This window comes from Phaethon aethereus (assembly GCF_964289735.1).
Source record: "Phaethon aethereus genome assembly, chromosome: 1".
NCBI classification, from domain to species: domain Eukaryota; kingdom Metazoa; phylum Chordata; class Aves; order Phaethontiformes; family Phaethontidae; genus Phaethon; species Phaethon aethereus.
The window spans coordinates 89,850,840-89,867,795 of NC_138575.1; the positions used below are offsets into that span (position 1 = coordinate 89,850,840).

General features: G+C 43.0%; 1 protein-coding gene across 1 annotated transcript in view; it reads left to right on the top strand.

The window, feature by feature from the left end:
- POLQ (DNA polymerase theta) overlaps positions 1–7,072 on the top strand; it is a gene marked incomplete at both ends in the record, with an annotated part of 54,797 nt that extends 47,725 nt beyond the window's left edge. The window contains 3 exons of the mRNA XM_082014014.1: positions 498–651; positions 2,504–2,619; positions 6,959–7,072. Coding sequence (XP_081870140.1) covers positions 498–651; positions 2,504–2,619; positions 6,959–7,072 — 384 coding nt within the window. The remainder of the gene's footprint in view (positions 1–497; positions 652–2,503; positions 2,620–6,958) is intronic.
- Positions 7,073–16,956: the final 9,884 nt, after the last annotated feature.

The window sequence follows — 16,956 nt, forward strand, 5'->3', positions numbered from 1 at the left end:
ATAATGTGGTCTGGTGTGGTTTTGCGCAGCTGTGATGCTTTAGCAGTCAAGGTTCAGTGCAGTAAGCCCAGATTATTAGTCCATGAAGTCCAGCTTCTTGCCTTTGGTTATCCATTCCTGATGGTTTTGAAGATAGGCAGAAGTGTCTCATGGTACTTGGATTAACTGTAAGATTTTTCTGCTCCTCATGAAACTGTTACCATGTATATGTGCTTTTCCCTCTTGTGGCTTATAACTCTTGCAGGTTATTACCCTTGTTACTAATTAATTTTAAATTTGTGGAAATCCTGCTTTTCTTAGTCACTTGGAGAAATTTTGTGTCTGAAGCTAGTCTAGAATGTCTTCTTCTTTCAGGCAGGTATAACAAACCCTTTATCTGGAGGTTTTACTATGCCTGTATTTGGCTGTGTATTTATTATTTGTAATAAAGTACATGTGGTATGCTGGATTTGATTTATTTTTTTGGGTAGGTTTTGAGAACAACTATATCTGTTTAGGCAGAGCGACAGGCTGTGAATACAACTGTTCAGGGATCTGCTGCAGACATTGTCAAAACAGCCACTGTGAACATTCAGAGACGCCTGGAAGCTTTCTCCTCTGTGATCAAGTCCCACGGACATCTGGAGAGCTCCTTCCAGAGAGATAAGACGGGTATGCTCACCTCTTCCTTGCACACTAGAGCAAAACTTTCAGTGTTACTAATTTTTCTTTGCAGGCAATTTTTTTTATATTTAAAAATTAGGGCCTTTGGGCTAGGGGTGGGAGACATTTTATTTCCTGACAGCGGTAACTCTGTGTTTAACAGGCAAAAAAAGTCATAAGGAAGGAGGGAAAATGTCTGCTCAACATAGCAACTAAAGCAAATGCTGTGATCAGATCAGAAACCCCAATTGCCTCAAAGCAGATCTTGCAAAGGTTGGCAGTGAGAATTCATATGTGATATGGTCTGTGATGCCACCATTCAAAAGTAGGAAGGAAAAACTGAGCAGATACTCTGGCTTCACAGGTAGTGAAAAGAGAGTGGAACAACTTCTAGTTCCAAAAATACTTTATTTTTTTTTGGTTAGAATTGCATCTGGAATTTGTTGACTGGAATTTGATGTACAGAGGCTCCATAAGAGTGTTTTATGAAGCACTTATCAGCATAAATTTCTTCTGGCTGCAGATAGCAAAGCTGTGCTGGGGTACTCATTCCCAGAGGAGTGCTACGAAGACTCTTTTTTTAGCAGAATGTAGACAGTGTTTTTTTCATCAGTCATATATTTTTAGAAAGACAACTTAAGGGATGGAGTGCTATATTTCTCTGATAGATCCTATACTTCAGCTGAAACATGATGCTGTTTTAATATGAAGAGTCTGATTTGTAGGACTGAGGAAGAAAACTAAATAATTAATTGCCGAACCTCTAAAAATATGTCAGGGATTTTTATTTTAGAAAGACAAGATTCAGAGGTCTGCTATGAGTAGAAGGCATGTGCTTGGCAGAACTTCCCACCTCTTCCAGGAGCAGAAGCTACTGACCTTTGGCCAACGTAATTGTAGGAAGGCGAGTGGATGCGTTTGTGACAGTTTTCCCTCCTCTGATACTAGCTGTTTCAAGAACTGGAAGGAATTCTGTTTCAGCAGGTTATAAATGCCTGTGCCATCAGAGAAGCATCCTGCATCATGTGGCTTCTTTAACATCGCTGCTTCAGTGTGAGGCTTGTGTGCAGAACTGATGATGCTGTGAAACCCTTCCTGTAGTTGTGAGCTGGAGTCCTTCTGTTAGCTGACCTGAGAAATTAATAACTTTTGAGAGTGTGTGTTTGAGGCTGTGTTTGTTTTTTTGGGGGTTTTGTTTTTGGGGTTTTGGTTTTGTTGGTTGTTTTTTTTGTTTGGCTTTTTTATTTGTTTGTTTTTTGAAAGCTTTTACCATGGAACTGTTTGTTCTGTTTTATTTTTGTCAGGCAAGGCCTACCAGGATCCTGTTTTTGCCAGCTGCTTACTTGTTTATTCAAAACCTGCTCTTTTTTTCTTTCCTTTTTTTAATCAGGAGTAGTAGCTACTGTTTTAGATAACTGCATTTGGGAGGAGGCTTGCTGCCTTTTTAGACTAGCCATTAAAATTATTTTTGAAGAAAAGCAGAATCCTAATTCATTGCCAGAGAGGATGTTGTAAACCCAACTTCTGATTAAACTTGACATGATTTTGTTTAAAATTTACTTTTAAAACAGATGGTTCAGGAGATGTCTCTTGTTTCTGTTCTGATTCATATATTTGTAATTTAAAGCTGAAATAATTATATCTAAAATGCTTTTCATTAACATTCTTCCCTCATTAGCTGTACAAATATTGATAGGATAGTAATGTTTTGTGGTTTGATCTGTAGGCATGGGCTTTTTCATTTTGAAGTTCCTCGTGTTCTTTTTCTCAGCATTAGGAATCTGTGAGGGTTGTTTTAATTACAGGAAATCTGTATTTGCATAATGGTATATCTAACAAACTGTGCTTTTCACCTGTGTAGGAAGACTAGCAAGGAAGAGAAACAGAGGGATGTTACATCCCATCAGCGGAGGTTTCTTTATCCTCCAACTCCATGATGAGCTCCTCTATGAAGTTGCAGAGGATGATGTCATGCAGGTACAGCTGTGCAGTTGCTTTTTCAGCTCTCTACTGCACTACAATATTTCAAACAAACCTTCCTTCAGTGGGCTTGGCTTTTCTTCCCTGGATCCTCTCTTGCTGTGTGCTAAAGGGTCTGTGAAAACAATGTTGAATTGGATGAAAAATGATTTTGTGTTCTTGATCCTTTTATTTTCTCACTCAAGCCATCCCCATGGCTAAAGTTCATTTTTCCAATGTGTGCTTTGCTGCTTGTAACAGTAGTTTGTACAACTTCTCTGCAAGACTTGATGAGTGAAGTAGTTTAATGTTGTTGACAGGTGTAGGGGGAAGTTTTTCCTCATTTGGAGGTATTTTTGCCTCCCTAACTCAGAACACATATTGTTACAGCTGTGGTTTGTACTCTGTGTAGGGAAAGGAGGATTCGGTGTTTGTGGTACCTGTTTCCTCATTCCCTACCTTGTCTGGCTTTCTGTTAGGAGTGTTATGGTGTTGGTTAGCAGCACAATAGGTATAAGTGTGCTGTGTGGACTTAAGGTACCTTTCCATGTGCTCATGTGCCTCTGTCTGTGATCTTCTGCCGCGCAGACGCTCCTGCGCCTGGGCATAGCGGTGTCTGTGTGACAGCTTTCAGTAGCAAGTGTTTTAGCCGTGTGTTGGCAGCTCAGTGTTTTCCCAAGTCCTGAGCACAAATGCAGGAAGGCTCCCAGGGCGTGCTTCCATAGCGTGGGGATGTCTTTCTCCCCCTTCTATTCTGCGCATATGTATCTTTAATGACAAAAGGACATTTCCTCATGGCAAACAGTAAGTCCTAGACCTTTCTAGCCTGAGCGTGGGGGGTTGTTTTTTTGTTTTTTGTTAGTTTCATTAAACCTTTTGTTCTTAAAATTTTTCCCTTGAATCTCCATTCAAGCTTCTGTTCGTTTTGCCAGCTCTGTTCAGACATCTGCTACTTCAATCGAGGCAGGCTGTTTTAGAGATGAAAAGGCTCCTAATTTTCTTTCTGTAGAAAACTGAAATCCCCTGAGTGTAGGCTTTTACGTCTTTAGATGCTGACTCCAAGTTATCATGGTGTCCCCAGAAGAACTGGGGCCAAGTGAGTGGATTTGCTTATTATTTATTGTATTATATTTTTTCATTAACAACCTCAACTTCCAGGGCAATTATTATCAGCCTTCCTAACTTCCTTCAGATGTATTTCTGTCCAAGGTTTTCTGAGCAATCACTTAAGACAGCGTGTGTACACAAGGCATGTTTCCTAGACTCAGACTTTCCTTGTGTGTGCCAGATGTTCTTGTTTTTCAAGGATTTCTGTCTAGCTGAAACAATAGGGTACTTCTTACCCCTTTGATTAATTGTTTTTAGGCCAGATAGGATCTTTCTTTTGTGATAATATTGCCTGCTGTCCTTTCAGATGCACCATTAAAATTATTCTATAGTGGAAAGATCTGGGTTGGAAAGGATATCTTGAAGTCTCTCCCTCTTAAGCCCCACTCAAAGTAGGGCCTGAATTAGTTAGTCCTTTTGAACTACAATATGTCTTTTAGTAAAAAGAGAAGTGAGCTTTTCTTGGTTTCTCTATTGGTGAGGTTTTTTTCATCTTGCTGGCACCGAAGTTTTATTACACTGTAAATCATGTATTTTTCTGCTGCAACTGCGATTTTTATTCAGACAAGTTCTTTGGTCACATGCTGGATGCTGGATGTAGCTTATTTTCAGCTGCTAAAGTGCACAAAAGAAAACTAAAAATATCTTTCCATATATTTAGGAATTTGTGTTCCAGTCAGAGTAGCCTTACAAATGGTTTGTAAAAGAAACAACATTAGTGATAGTTCTGTTTTCATTTGCAGTCTATCAGTGAGCTAGCTTGCCTCTTTTAAAAGACCACATTGGGGTAATACCTGCTTTTCTTGTGCTAAAGGTCAGTTTTGGGCCCCTCACTACAAGAAGGATGTTGAGGTGCTCAAGCATGCCCAAAGAAGGGCAATGAAGCTGATGAGGGGTCTGGAGCACAAGTCTTATGAGGAGCAGCTGAGGGAACTGGGGTTGTTCAGTCTGGAGAAGAGGGGGCTGAGGGGAGACCTTATCGCTCTCTACAACTACCTGAAAGGGGGTTGTGGTGAGATGGGTGTTTGTCTCTTCTCCCAAGTAACTAGTGATAGGACGAGAGGAAATGGCCTCAAGTTGCACCAGGGGAGGTTTAGTTTGGATATTAGGAAAAATTTCTTCACTGAGAGAGCGGTCAAGCATTGGAACAGGCTGCCCAGGGAGGTGGTGGAGTCACCATCTCTGGAAGCATTCAAAAAACGTGTGGATGTGGCGCTTTGGGACATGGTTTAGGGGGCCTGGTGGCGTTGGGTTAATGGTTGGACTTGGTGATCTTGAACGTCCTTTCCAACCTTAGTGATTCTGTGATCCTGTGAAATGCCTGGAGCATCAGAGCTTTCCTACTCTGTGCAGAATGTCAAAGTGAAGATAGGGAGCTATTACAATAGCAAGACTGTGATAATGTTGCCAAAGATGGTGGAAGGAGGCTTGACCTTCTACCTGTTGAACTGACCCTAGCAACAAGGAGTCAGGTAGGAACATAGAGGTATTGACTAGATTAGGAATCAAAGGCTAGATGCTCTTAAACTGTTTGCTTGTTTCCAGCATCATTGCATTTATGTTTTTAAGGTGGCCAGTATTCTTCCAAGCATATTTTAGCTGACCATTGAGAACCCTGGAAACGGTGCTGTTTGCTTAATGTACAGGAAATTCAGAGTCCAAAGCCCCCCAGGTCAGGGCGTTGATGCGTGTCCCGTTTCATTCCATCAGCTTCCCCAGGAACCTCAACGCAGGTTTTTGTGTCTCCCCTGCAGCTACCATCCCTCGTTCTAGGTGCAGCAGCCTTTATCTGATGTTCCTCACTGTGTGCTGGACCTGTGGCCATTCTCAGAGAATCTCCCTCTGTATGGTTTGCATTTCTCTTGAAATACTGGGCCCCAGACTTGAGCAAGGCTGGAGTGGTTTGAATAGAGTGGAAAATTAATCTGTGTCACACAAGCAACATTTTCTATGTTCCAGGATTGCATTTGCTTCCTTTCTCATAACAGTGTGCCTTGCTTAAGCCTAGTTCAGTTTTTAATCTCTGATAACCCCATTTTTTTCCTGCCCAGGCAGTTATTTTGCATCCTATTTTTGAACAGGAGATTGTTTCTATCTTAGTTCTCTACCCTGCTTCTTTCTACCCTGTACTTGTCTGTGCTGAGTTACATCCTATTTCAAAGCATTTTTCTAGGTTATCAAGATCATTTTGAAATGTAGTATGTAAGGGCGTAGGGTTTTGGGAGACAAATCTCCCCCCAGTTCTTAATGCTGTTTGTAAACTCTTGCACTCTGATCTCCTCAAATCCCTCCTCCATTCCCAGGTAAAAACTGTGGAGAAATTTCTCCTGCGGATACCTGTGAGGGAATTATGAAAACACATGGAAGGGTGAGAAAGTTTGAATAGTTCCTATGTTGGCACAGTGGCCTTTAGCCGAGATGAGGATTCACAGTCATTTCAAAGCCTCTTTTCATGCTGCTGTGGAAGGGTTCATGGGATGGGTATGGACTGAAAGATTCATTCAAATAAGCAAGCTAGGACAGCTGGACTCTGTGTGGGTCTTGGCGTGGGAAAGAGTTCGATTATTCAGGGCAGGTTTTTTCAGTCAGGTAAAAAAAATCCAGTCTCTTACAATCCAAAAAGTCACTGGCAAATACATCTTCTGGTCCTTAACTGCGTACAGAACTGAGTGTCGTCTTACAAATACCTTTGGAGGGCAGCAAACGTTGGAGTTGCCTCAACAAAATAGGGAAGGTGAACCTGGGCAGTATTTCTAGCACCTGCATGGAATGTGATTTGCTTTTCCCTACAAACCTTGAATGAGGTTTGTAGTTTGTGTTTCACAGAGTGCCTCCTGTGCTGACACAACAACTGTTCTTTGCCTCTGGTGTATTTGTTTTGTGTCTTGCTTTCAGTGCATTGAAGTTTTCAGAACAGACTCCATGAAGAATTATGCAGCTGAGTGAAAGAGGAGACTGCAGGATTCTCAAGTGTTTAATGGAAACTTAATCTTGCCTCTTTTTTTAAGTAGTCTTAAACAGCGTGGAACCAGTCACAGGTCTGTGCTGCATAAAATGTTCCTGGCTTTATACAGTTTCTCCATTCATAAACCCTAATCGGGATTAAAATGTTTGGTTGCATTCCTATCAGTGGTAAGTCAGTGCAAATAAATGCAGAAGAGGATTCCAGGTGCCTGACCACCCCAGTTACTGACAGAAAACCAGAGCATTGATGTTACATGTACATCTGACATTTAGCACTTTCTTGTAGGTTGCTCAGATTGTCAAGCACGAGATGGAAAACGCCATCAAACTCTCAGTAAAACTGAATGTTAAAGTGAAAACTGGACCTAGCTGGGGAGATCTTCAGGACCTGGAGCTCTAACATGAAATGCAGCTTTCTTGTGTGTGGTGAGGCAGAAGGGCACCATGGATGGGGCAGGGCAAGGGCCTGCGACAGACCTGTGTGCGGTGCAATCCTCCTGTATCATGTTTCTACAGACGTCATTGCAAGCTGCCTTCTGAAATGTGTGGTGGAAGCTGGTATGAATTCACCAAGCCAAACCCTTCAAAGGTCAGACAGCGCAGTGAAGCACGTTTACAGAACTGTGAAATTATTAATTGCTAAAAGTACAGTATTTAAATGAATTCTGTTAAAATATGCTTGATTTTTGTAATTTAAAACAAAACCTGGAAGCCTAATGAATTTATTACATATGAAATGAGCTGGATTGTTTTATTAAAACAAGGCACAAAGATAATTTGGCAGTTCTCGTGTGTACTTGCATCTAGGACAAAAAAAAAAGTCATTGTGATTGCACTTGATGTTGGATTTTACAGGCCTCTGCTAGGATAATTTTGTACAGAATTCTGCTGACAATATCCAGGTGCCAAAATGGCTTACAGCTGTCTGGATTCCTCACTGAGCGGCTGTGCAGCATTCACAGAGAGTGGAACAGGGGCTTGGTTGGCCTCCAACTTTTAGGAAAGCATTTTGGTAACTGACTGCCATAATTCATCCTACTGCTACCTTGCAAACTATTTCACAGAATCACAGAATCATTAAGGTTGGAAAAGACCTTTAAGATCATCAAGTCCAACCATCAACCCAACACCACCATGCCCACTAAACCATGTCCCAAAGTGCACATCCACACATTTTTTGAATACTTCCAGTGATGGTGACTCCACCATCTCCCTGGGCAGCCTGTTCCAATGCTTGACCACTCTCTCAGTAAAGAAATTCATCCTAATATATAATCTAAACCTCCCCTGGCGCAACTTGAGGCCATTTCCTCTTGTCCTTTTGCTACTACTTGGGAGAAGAGACCAACACCCACCTCACCACAACCCCCTTTCAGATAGTTGTAGAGAGCGATAAGGTCTCCCCTCAGCCTCCTCTTCTCCAGACTGAACAACTCCAGTTCCCTCAGCCGCTCCTTGTAAGACTTGTGCTCCAGACTCCTCATCAGCTTTGTTGCCCTTCTTTGGACAAAGTGAGGGCCCTTCTTGTAGTGAGGGGCCCAAAACTGAACACCGTATTCAAGGTGCAGCCTCGCCAGTGCCGCGTACAGGGGTACAATCACTTCCCTGGTCCTGCTGGCCACACTATTTCTGATACAGGCCAGGATGCTGTTGGCCGCCTTGGCCACCTGGGCACACTGCCGGCTCATATTCAGCCGGCTGTCAACCAGCACCCCCAGGTCCCTTTCCGCCAGGCAGCTCTCCAGCCACTCCTCCCCAAGCCTGTAGCATTGCATGGGGTTGTTGCAACTGAAGGGCAGAACCTAGCACTTGGCCTTATTAAACCTTATACAGATGATCTTGGCCCATCGATCCATCCTGTCCAGATCCCTCTGCAGAGCCCTCCTACCCTCCAGCAGATCAACACTCCCACCCAACTTGGTGTTGTCCGCAAACTTACTGAGGGAGCACTCGATCCCCTCATCCAGGTCATCAATAAAGACATTGAACAAGACCGGCCCCAGAACCGAGCCCTGGGGAACACCGCTTGTGACCGGCCACCAGCTGGATTTAATGCCATTCACCACGACTCTCTGGGCTCAGCTGTCCAGCCGGTGCTGTACCCAGCAAAAAGTACACCTGTCTAAGCCATTTATAGGGATATTGTTTGGAGTGTCCCATAGTTAACACAAGATTATCAAAAACATTCCTTTTTAAAGAATGAAACTCCATTTATTGTTTAAAAACGTAACAGCAATTTGTAATTTTGTGAAGGGAAAAAAAACTTACCTCAGCCTGGCCAGCCCAAGTGACAGCCTTGCTGGTGTCTGAGGTCTGGTGTGTTAGAGGGACGTCACTGCATGGTGGTGGGTGATCTTCATTCAGAGACCCGTCTCCTAGGGAAGCCTCATACCCTGCCTGTTGGTAGCCTCATGAAAAACTGCTCAGATTTCCCCTGCGCTTTGCCTCAGTGTCTTTTGACTCCATCCTTGTGGTAGATAAGAAGTTTTTTCTGGGAGTTTGGGCTTGTCAAGCTGAGCTGGTCCTGAGACTGGCTCAGGAGAGCTGCCATGATCAGATGCTTCAAAAGAGGGGGCAGGGAAGGAGCTCACAGGGAATTAATCTGCCACTGTTTGGCATTACTCTCCTCACTAATACCTTCTGATCTGGCTAAACCTCGCATCACAGGGTTTAGTTTCCTTTCCAGATGGTCATACAAGGTCAGCTGGTTTTGTTAACGTCATACAATGCCTGAACTTGAATTCTGTTATTTTCACCATGTAGCCCCTGTATGTTACAAGAAAGGGAGGACAGGTGCCTCCTGTCATCTTCTTTATGCCTCGAATTATTTTATCAGGTCTTTCTTCTGCAGTTCCTCCCTCATGTAAGCACTCTCCATCTTCCCATTTGTGCCTCCTGCACGAAGTCTTCAAGACCCTAATTATTCTTTCATTTCTGAACTTCTCCAGATCCTTTTTAAGAAGTGTGCATTTGAAGTTGCCTTTGTGGCCTGATCTGAGGGGATGCATACTTGGCTTTCAACAGCCTAACAGTGTGCTTGAGCTTGTTAACTTCAGATGCGGTGCTTTTGGCCCAGCCAGTTACCCTGACATCAGAAGTACTTGGCACTGAGGTTTCAAGACCATGGTGAGTTTTAAAAGATGTTAATGGGGCCTGTGTACAAAAGGCCACATCCTGGACTCTGACCCACCACCTGCAGCAAAATGGACAGGCGGTATGGAGTCAAAGCCCCGGGCGAGGATTCCTTGAACTGCCCTTCTCAGCACCAACTTGGCCTTCTTTCCTGTTCTGTATTCCACTTTACGTTCAGATTTTTTTTGTTTCCTTTCAGCCTACTCTATGCCATGGTTTTCTGCCACATCTGTCACCTGATGGCTGAGCTCTTTATCCACAGCATTCGGCTGATAGACAGTTATTTCTTTTCTTAGCTTATTAAAGCTTTTGTTATTAACAGATCTGAGCCTCGGCACCCTGGTGTCTGACCATTTGTGTGCTCTGCCTGTGACGATGCTGGGTTGGACTCATTACCGGTTCACATGGCCTGAGGATTTCCTGTCCCCGGGTGTCATGCGGTGACACACCTGTGCTGTATTTCAGGCCTCAGCAGAGCCACTGTAACTTGCAGCAAATGAGGAGATAAAAGGTGGCCACTGCTCTGTGAGAGAGGCGTCTGCGGTGTTTGAGTCACGATACTAGGGCTGGCTCTGAGGTATTGCCGGATTGCTGCTATTTACATCCCTTAATTCTGGTTAGACTTTAACTATTAGTGAGACTGAGGAGGGGAAGCAGAAGAGGGCTTAGATCAGGTGAGCAGACGCACTGCTTACAACTGTGCAGAAGAGGATATCTCTTGTTTGCTGAAGTTGGGAGAAGGAGGTTGGCTGCTTGCATTACTTATTATTACTTACTTATTTTACCTGTGGGCAAAAATATTTCGTCTCTATCCCCCCGCTGCGGATGGGCTGAGGCCGGTGTTTAGTTGGAAACTGGACTTTTTTCTAGTTCAGGACCCGATAACCAGAGTGCAGGTTATTCTTGTCTTGTAGACAGGACGGGATCCATCTGATTGTGTTTACTCTCTGTTCCTCAGCTGGTTTGTGCATCTCTCTCTTTGCAGCCCACTCCTGCCTCCTATTATTTGGGGCTGCACAGCAGGTGCAGTAACACATGTGGTCCAGCAGCCCAAGAAGAAGACGGATGAAGGGTTTGGAGTTACTTTTGTTTACGGCAGCCTTGTCACTCGGTGAACTTGGAATTGCTACTGCAGCCTAGTCCTGCCTCGTGTCCTGTGCTGCCCTTGCCAGACTGCAAGGTGGGTTGTCTGTCTGCCAAAAGAAATTGGGTTGGGATCCAGTCCTGACAAATAGCTGTGGTCGCCAGGAACGCCTTGTCTTCACATCACATGAGTCTTTTGTGACCCAGCTCCTCGCAGAGAGAGCCTGGCACCCTTGTTCCATTCAGTTCATATCTGCTTTCTTGTCAAAATGACTCAAATTTCAATTCAGCCTACTGCTGGTATTGGGCAGAACTTCCCTGGACTTGGTAGCAGGAACTGACATTGATGTTAGATACAGCTGCTTGGTCCTTTTCCTCCCATGCAAACCACAAGCTTGTTTTGCCTTGGTCTTTCTGCTGCAGCTTTCCTTCTATCCCTGCCTACCAAAAGTGCTCTGTGCGCTCTCCTGTAGCTGGGCAGTGGTGGGAGAGAGGCAGGTGACAAAAGACAACACACACACGATCTGGTTTGGTCCTTTTGCCTTTCTCTCATGCTATTTGCATTTCATCAAGAAGAGAGTTGTAGAGTTTTTCCTGCTGTTTTTTCCTATGAAGCCATAGCTTAAAAGCAGAGATGGAGGCTCAGTAGCTTTGGCTGACGTTTTTGAGCCTCTCCTGGCAGAGCAACTCAATGGTGCTGTTGGTAAGTGCCCTTAAATGAGCTCGCTTCTGCCCTGCTGAGATTTCAGCTTATATGTGACTGCTTTTAACCTGATGTGGGAGTGATATGAAGGGTGTGCTCACTCAGCTGAGAAGTCCAGGTAACAAGGCTAAGTCCAGGTAACAAGTTCTTGGGGACTGGTATTGCGATGATGAGCACCATGTGAGCTCCCTGCAGTAAAGTGTAAGGAATGGTAGCTGGGGTCCAGTTTTTGTACCTGTGTGAGCTGCTGGAGGAGGGGAGGTGGCCATCCCCACCTCATCAACAGCCCTGTTGAATTTTCCCTATTCCTGAGTGAGCAAGGAGTGTGAACTCCATCCAAAGGTTTTACATAAACTGCGTACCTTTGAAATACTACAGAGAATGTAGGAGTAGAGAAAAAAAAAAAGGAGAGATCTACAGCAAATAATATCAATTCTTTCCTTTATTTTTTTTCCCCTCTTTTTTTTTTTGGTTGTTACTGGGGGCTCAAAACAGCCTCAGTTAAAGATGCCTTAGTTTTCCTTTTGTGACACTGATTTAGGCTACCTGTGGAAACAGGACACGGTTAGCACAGGAGTGTGGTTCACCCCAGATTAGCCTTCATTCTGAGATATAGGTAACGACTCGTTAACAAACCCCGTGTATTCTTGTCCACATTTCCTTGACACTGAATCTGAATATTGGTTGCTATTTAAAAAAGTACAATGTTTGATTTGTTGATTTAATCACAAAACAAAACACATGAATGGAAACACTCATTTACGTGACTGTTGCTTATACACCTAAGATGAAGAGTTGACTACAAATGGCCACATATGGTTCCTTAATGAGAGGGAGTGTGTTCTTACTAAGACCATACCAAGGCAAAAAAACCCATCCAGGACTGAAATAGACTGTGCTTGAATTCACCTTTAGGTTATGGGAAAGGATGTATGGGGGGCAGGGTATTGAAGGGGCATAATTAACTGAAATCTGGCTTTTTGCCAGATACACACACAGTTTATAAATAGAGGAGTCCTGAGGTTGAATGCAGCTCTTATTTAAGCTGCAGTGCTTTTTTCACTTCTTAAATTGTATACTGAAAAAAATATTTTCAGTATTTTTCAGAACATATTCAATATTAATGCATCTCTTCATTACAATGTGCCCATTGTGGTGTGAAAGGAATATGTAAACTGTTTTAGAGAATTTCTATCTGCGATAATTTTATACAATATGTGTAGTAAATAGAGTATTTCTGTTAAGTATTTGTGTAAGAAGCTATATTCTGGTAGTATAGGGAATGTCTAATTGATGTACATAGTTGAGCTATAGAACTGTAAAAAAAATAATTAGAAAATGGGTCATTATACAAAACAAAACCTGATTCTCAAATTTTCCTTTATCTTGTCTTTTAATTCAAGATTTGAAGCTTAAGTTAAAACTCTAGGAATGGATTTTTTTTTTAATAAAATAGCTTGTACTTCATTGAAGACTCACCAACTCTGAAAACATATAAATAATCTAATTTAATGTATTTTATTTTTTCTGTATACTGTGTCTATCTACAGCTCTATGGGTAAGATTAAACACATCTGGTCAAACCCAGAGTGGGGGCGTGTGTGTGTGGGGGTGTGCTGTTGGAAGGTCTATGTGTCTGGTTTTGGATGCGGCTGTGATGATAGAGAGCTCCTGTAAAGAAGAATGTGAGGGAACAGGCTATCCAAATAAACAAAAAGCATTTTAAATAATTGAACAAATATTTCAAGCCAATCTGGTCTATTGTAACTGAGGACTGCAATGTTGAAGGTAGATCTAAGTTTAGGATTTTGCTTGAGGTGGTGCTGTCTTAGTGGGAAAGGTGAAAGCACATGATTTCAACATCCAGTGACAGCTAGTGTCCTCAACTTTCTTGCAGCAAGTCAGGTCAGAAGGCTGTGCTCATTGCTCGGAGTGCTGCATCTTTATGCCTTTCACTAACAGCCTTTAGTAGCGTTCAGGTCAGGCCTTTCACAAATCCCACACTCCCCCTCATTTCACAATAAATCAACCAGACAAGAGTTCTTCCTCCCTCACTGAAGGTTTTAAGTGAAGTTTTTTTTTCCACATACATGGTAAATCTTGATAGAAAGCATTTAACAGTGTGCACTAACAAACTTATACAACATATACATTACATATATATATTTTTATATATAGAATGTTCTATATACAAACATATACAACGTTTTAGATCTCTACAGACTACAAGAAAATTGATAATTATAGTCACAAGTGGTGAACTTAACAGAAATAGTAGTTTGTAACTGTCTGGAAAGATGTAAAATATGTAAGAGTGGAAAGCAAGATACAGCTGTGACCTGATGGGGAGTGCTAGAGAAAAGTTGCTTAAAAGTTGAGTATTAAAAATCGTAAGTTTGAGGGATGCTAGATTCTCATTTCTCTGTTGCATAAAAATGCAAATGGGAATCTACTGGCAGGTTTTTTCCCCCGTGTTGTTAAGCTAGAGACTGTCAGTCGGGCATTGTGTAAATGACTGGCTGAAGACACTTTTCTCTCTGGGCGCGGTGTAGTGATTAGCAATTAAAAGCTGCTCTTAAATTTTCACATGTGGCTCTCAAAACGAGCGAGCGGGTTCTAGCTCCAGCCTGAAGACATTTCCACTGAAGTCAGGGTGATCTTTGCAACATTAGCCACCCACGTGAGGCACAGCCGAAAACCCAGGTGGAACTGGTAAACGTCCTTTGTCATCAAACTGAATCAATGGCCGCCTGAGCACCACGCGCCGCCGCTCACCCGGGCTGCGTTCTTAACGGCTGGCTGCGTTACACCAGGCCATAGTGGAAACTGGCCCTGTAGCCTGTGGGTCTACACGTGCCACACTGGAACTGGTAATGGCCTCTGCGTCTGCACCGGCTCAGTGCCACGGCAAGCGTAGAGCTGGGCACAGAGCAAGCGCTGGTGGGGCAGCCTTGGCTTGCTATTAATGAAGACTGCTTAGCTCCTCTGTAAAAGCAGAGAAGGCAGGAAGAATAAGGTCCATAAAGTTGGCTGGAGGGTCTGAATGCTGCCCCACGTGATTTTGTCGCCCAGAGAGTGGTGGTTCTGGCGTATAGGCCAGAGCACAGGCAGAGTGAACGCACATTTAAAAGGGAGATAGGGTTGCGATAATGTTGCGCTGGTTTATTCTCATTCTAGGTGCCTGCTTACAGTGGTGCTTCCTCACACGTGCGAGCGGCCAGTTCTGTGACCTGGCTGCTGGAAGGAGTGCCCCAGCCCAGTTCCTGTTGGCATCAGAGAGGTGAGTTTGCCATTTCCTCACACACACACACAGAGACATCCTCTCGGCTCACGGACAACTCCAATTCCTTAACTCTCAGCAGAAACCTAGGCATTGCTTGGGCTTTGACCTTTTCCCCAAAAAGTTTCTACAGTTCTTGCAAATGTAGAGCAGTTTCTCCTGTGATGGAGGGGAACTTGTTGAGTCTCATTCCCAGTTGAGCTAGACCTGTCAGGGCCATCATTTTGATTTTGCCCACAGAGAAATGTAAAAATCCTATAAAGCATGACATTCCTGCTGTGCCACAAATTTAAGACTTAAAACACCTCAGATCTTTTCCAGCCCTCTAACTTGTGCAGCTGGGCTGATAGTGAAGCCAGACTTCTGGACTGTACACTTTCCTGGGCTCCATGTTGTTGTAAGAAAAGGAAGGATATGGGGAAGGCATCTTTGAGAGAGAGCATCTGAACACCAGGAAGATAGAAACACCAGTGAAATGAAGACTCTGTATCAGTGTCCATCAGGACTCCTGGAAGGGACAGAGGATGTCACCCTTCTCATATAGACAATTTTTAAATGCTGCTTTTCCACCTTTTCCTCACTTGCCTTTTCTAATTTGAAACTATGTCCAGGCACATGAAAACAAGCCTTTGGTGCCTTGTTTCCAAGATACTCTTGGAAAAATTTCTAACTTAACAGTTGACCTGTGTGGCAGTGAGGCTCTTGTAGGCTACCATGGCCGCAGCACACTCATGGACTAGGAGTCTATTCACGTTAGACAGGTAATAGATTCTACTTACTGTTCTCTTCTGCAGTGTTCATTGCAGAAACCAAAGAAGTCACTTACTTTGAAGCAGAAACAAATGACTTTTAGCAGTGTGAGCCAAAAATCAATTGCCACTCATCCATGGTGTCATTTTATATACGTGCCAGTTCAGGGTTGTATATTGACAATTGTTTTTCATGCTCCTCTCCTCCCATCATTTAGTCTTGCTGCTCTGATCTCTCTCCCCCAGCTTTAGGGGAGTTATTGCACAGTTTCCTCAGCATAATTTCAACTGTCCAGTTAAGAAAAATTGCAGCTCTGCAAGCTGCTAGGCAGCTTCTGTGAGCAGAACTTGACAGGACTCTCTGACTTGTAGCCCTGTGATTTCCCATCCTGCCTTTTCTAACTTGAAGCAGCGATTTCCTAAGCTGGTTTTCTCTTCCTGCTACTGAGAAATAAGGCAACCAAGTGATGCAAGACACCACGGGGATGAAAAGTGCCACAGCCCCCTTCAAGGACAACAGGGATGAGTCTAGAGCACATTTGAAAAAGTACAGATAGGGATGACAGGTCATGTGCTCTGAATTGCAAATAAACCATCTATGCTCATGCTTTAATGACATTTCAGATAGTGCCTGTCTAGCTACTTGAAAAATCTATAAATTCTGGGCATAGGATTTTTTAAGTTATTTATTCTTCTGGTGGGAGTTAAACAGCACTGATTTCAAGCCAGGTTTTTCAAAGGAAATGAATAGCAGATAAGAAAACGCAGCTCAACCCATTTTTATGTTGAGAACAGTAGCAAACATGCTTGAAATGTGCTGGCTTTTTGTAATGTCACTTTTAAAAAATAAAGATTTTTGCCACTTAAGTGTTTTTTTTTGCTCAGAATAGAAATAAATCCCATTTTTCTTCGGTCACAACATGCTTTCTTTTTCTCTTTTTTTAAAGATGTCAATTATTCATGCAAAGTTTTATAAGTGCATTAACATTCGAGTTTGTACAGAATATTTTTAACCAGACGCACTCCCCACAGTTCATACCTACAGCTTCTGAAAAACTACATGCCACAGTGATGGTTGAGTTCCTTTTGGAAAAAAATTGGCTACCGCACGAGCCAGCTGTTGGAGTTAAGACCCACATGATCCTATCTTCTATCTTCCGTCTCATAGTCTGTAAAATTTCTCCTTGACTCCCGCTGTGATGAATCCAATAATAGTAACAGGAAAGCATCTTCTAGGAGAAGAAACTGTCTCTGGCCAGTGACTGATAGATTTGGGAATGAATGCTGCTTCCCTGAACAGCGTTCTTAATAAAGCCACAAGCAGCTTCTTTGAAAGT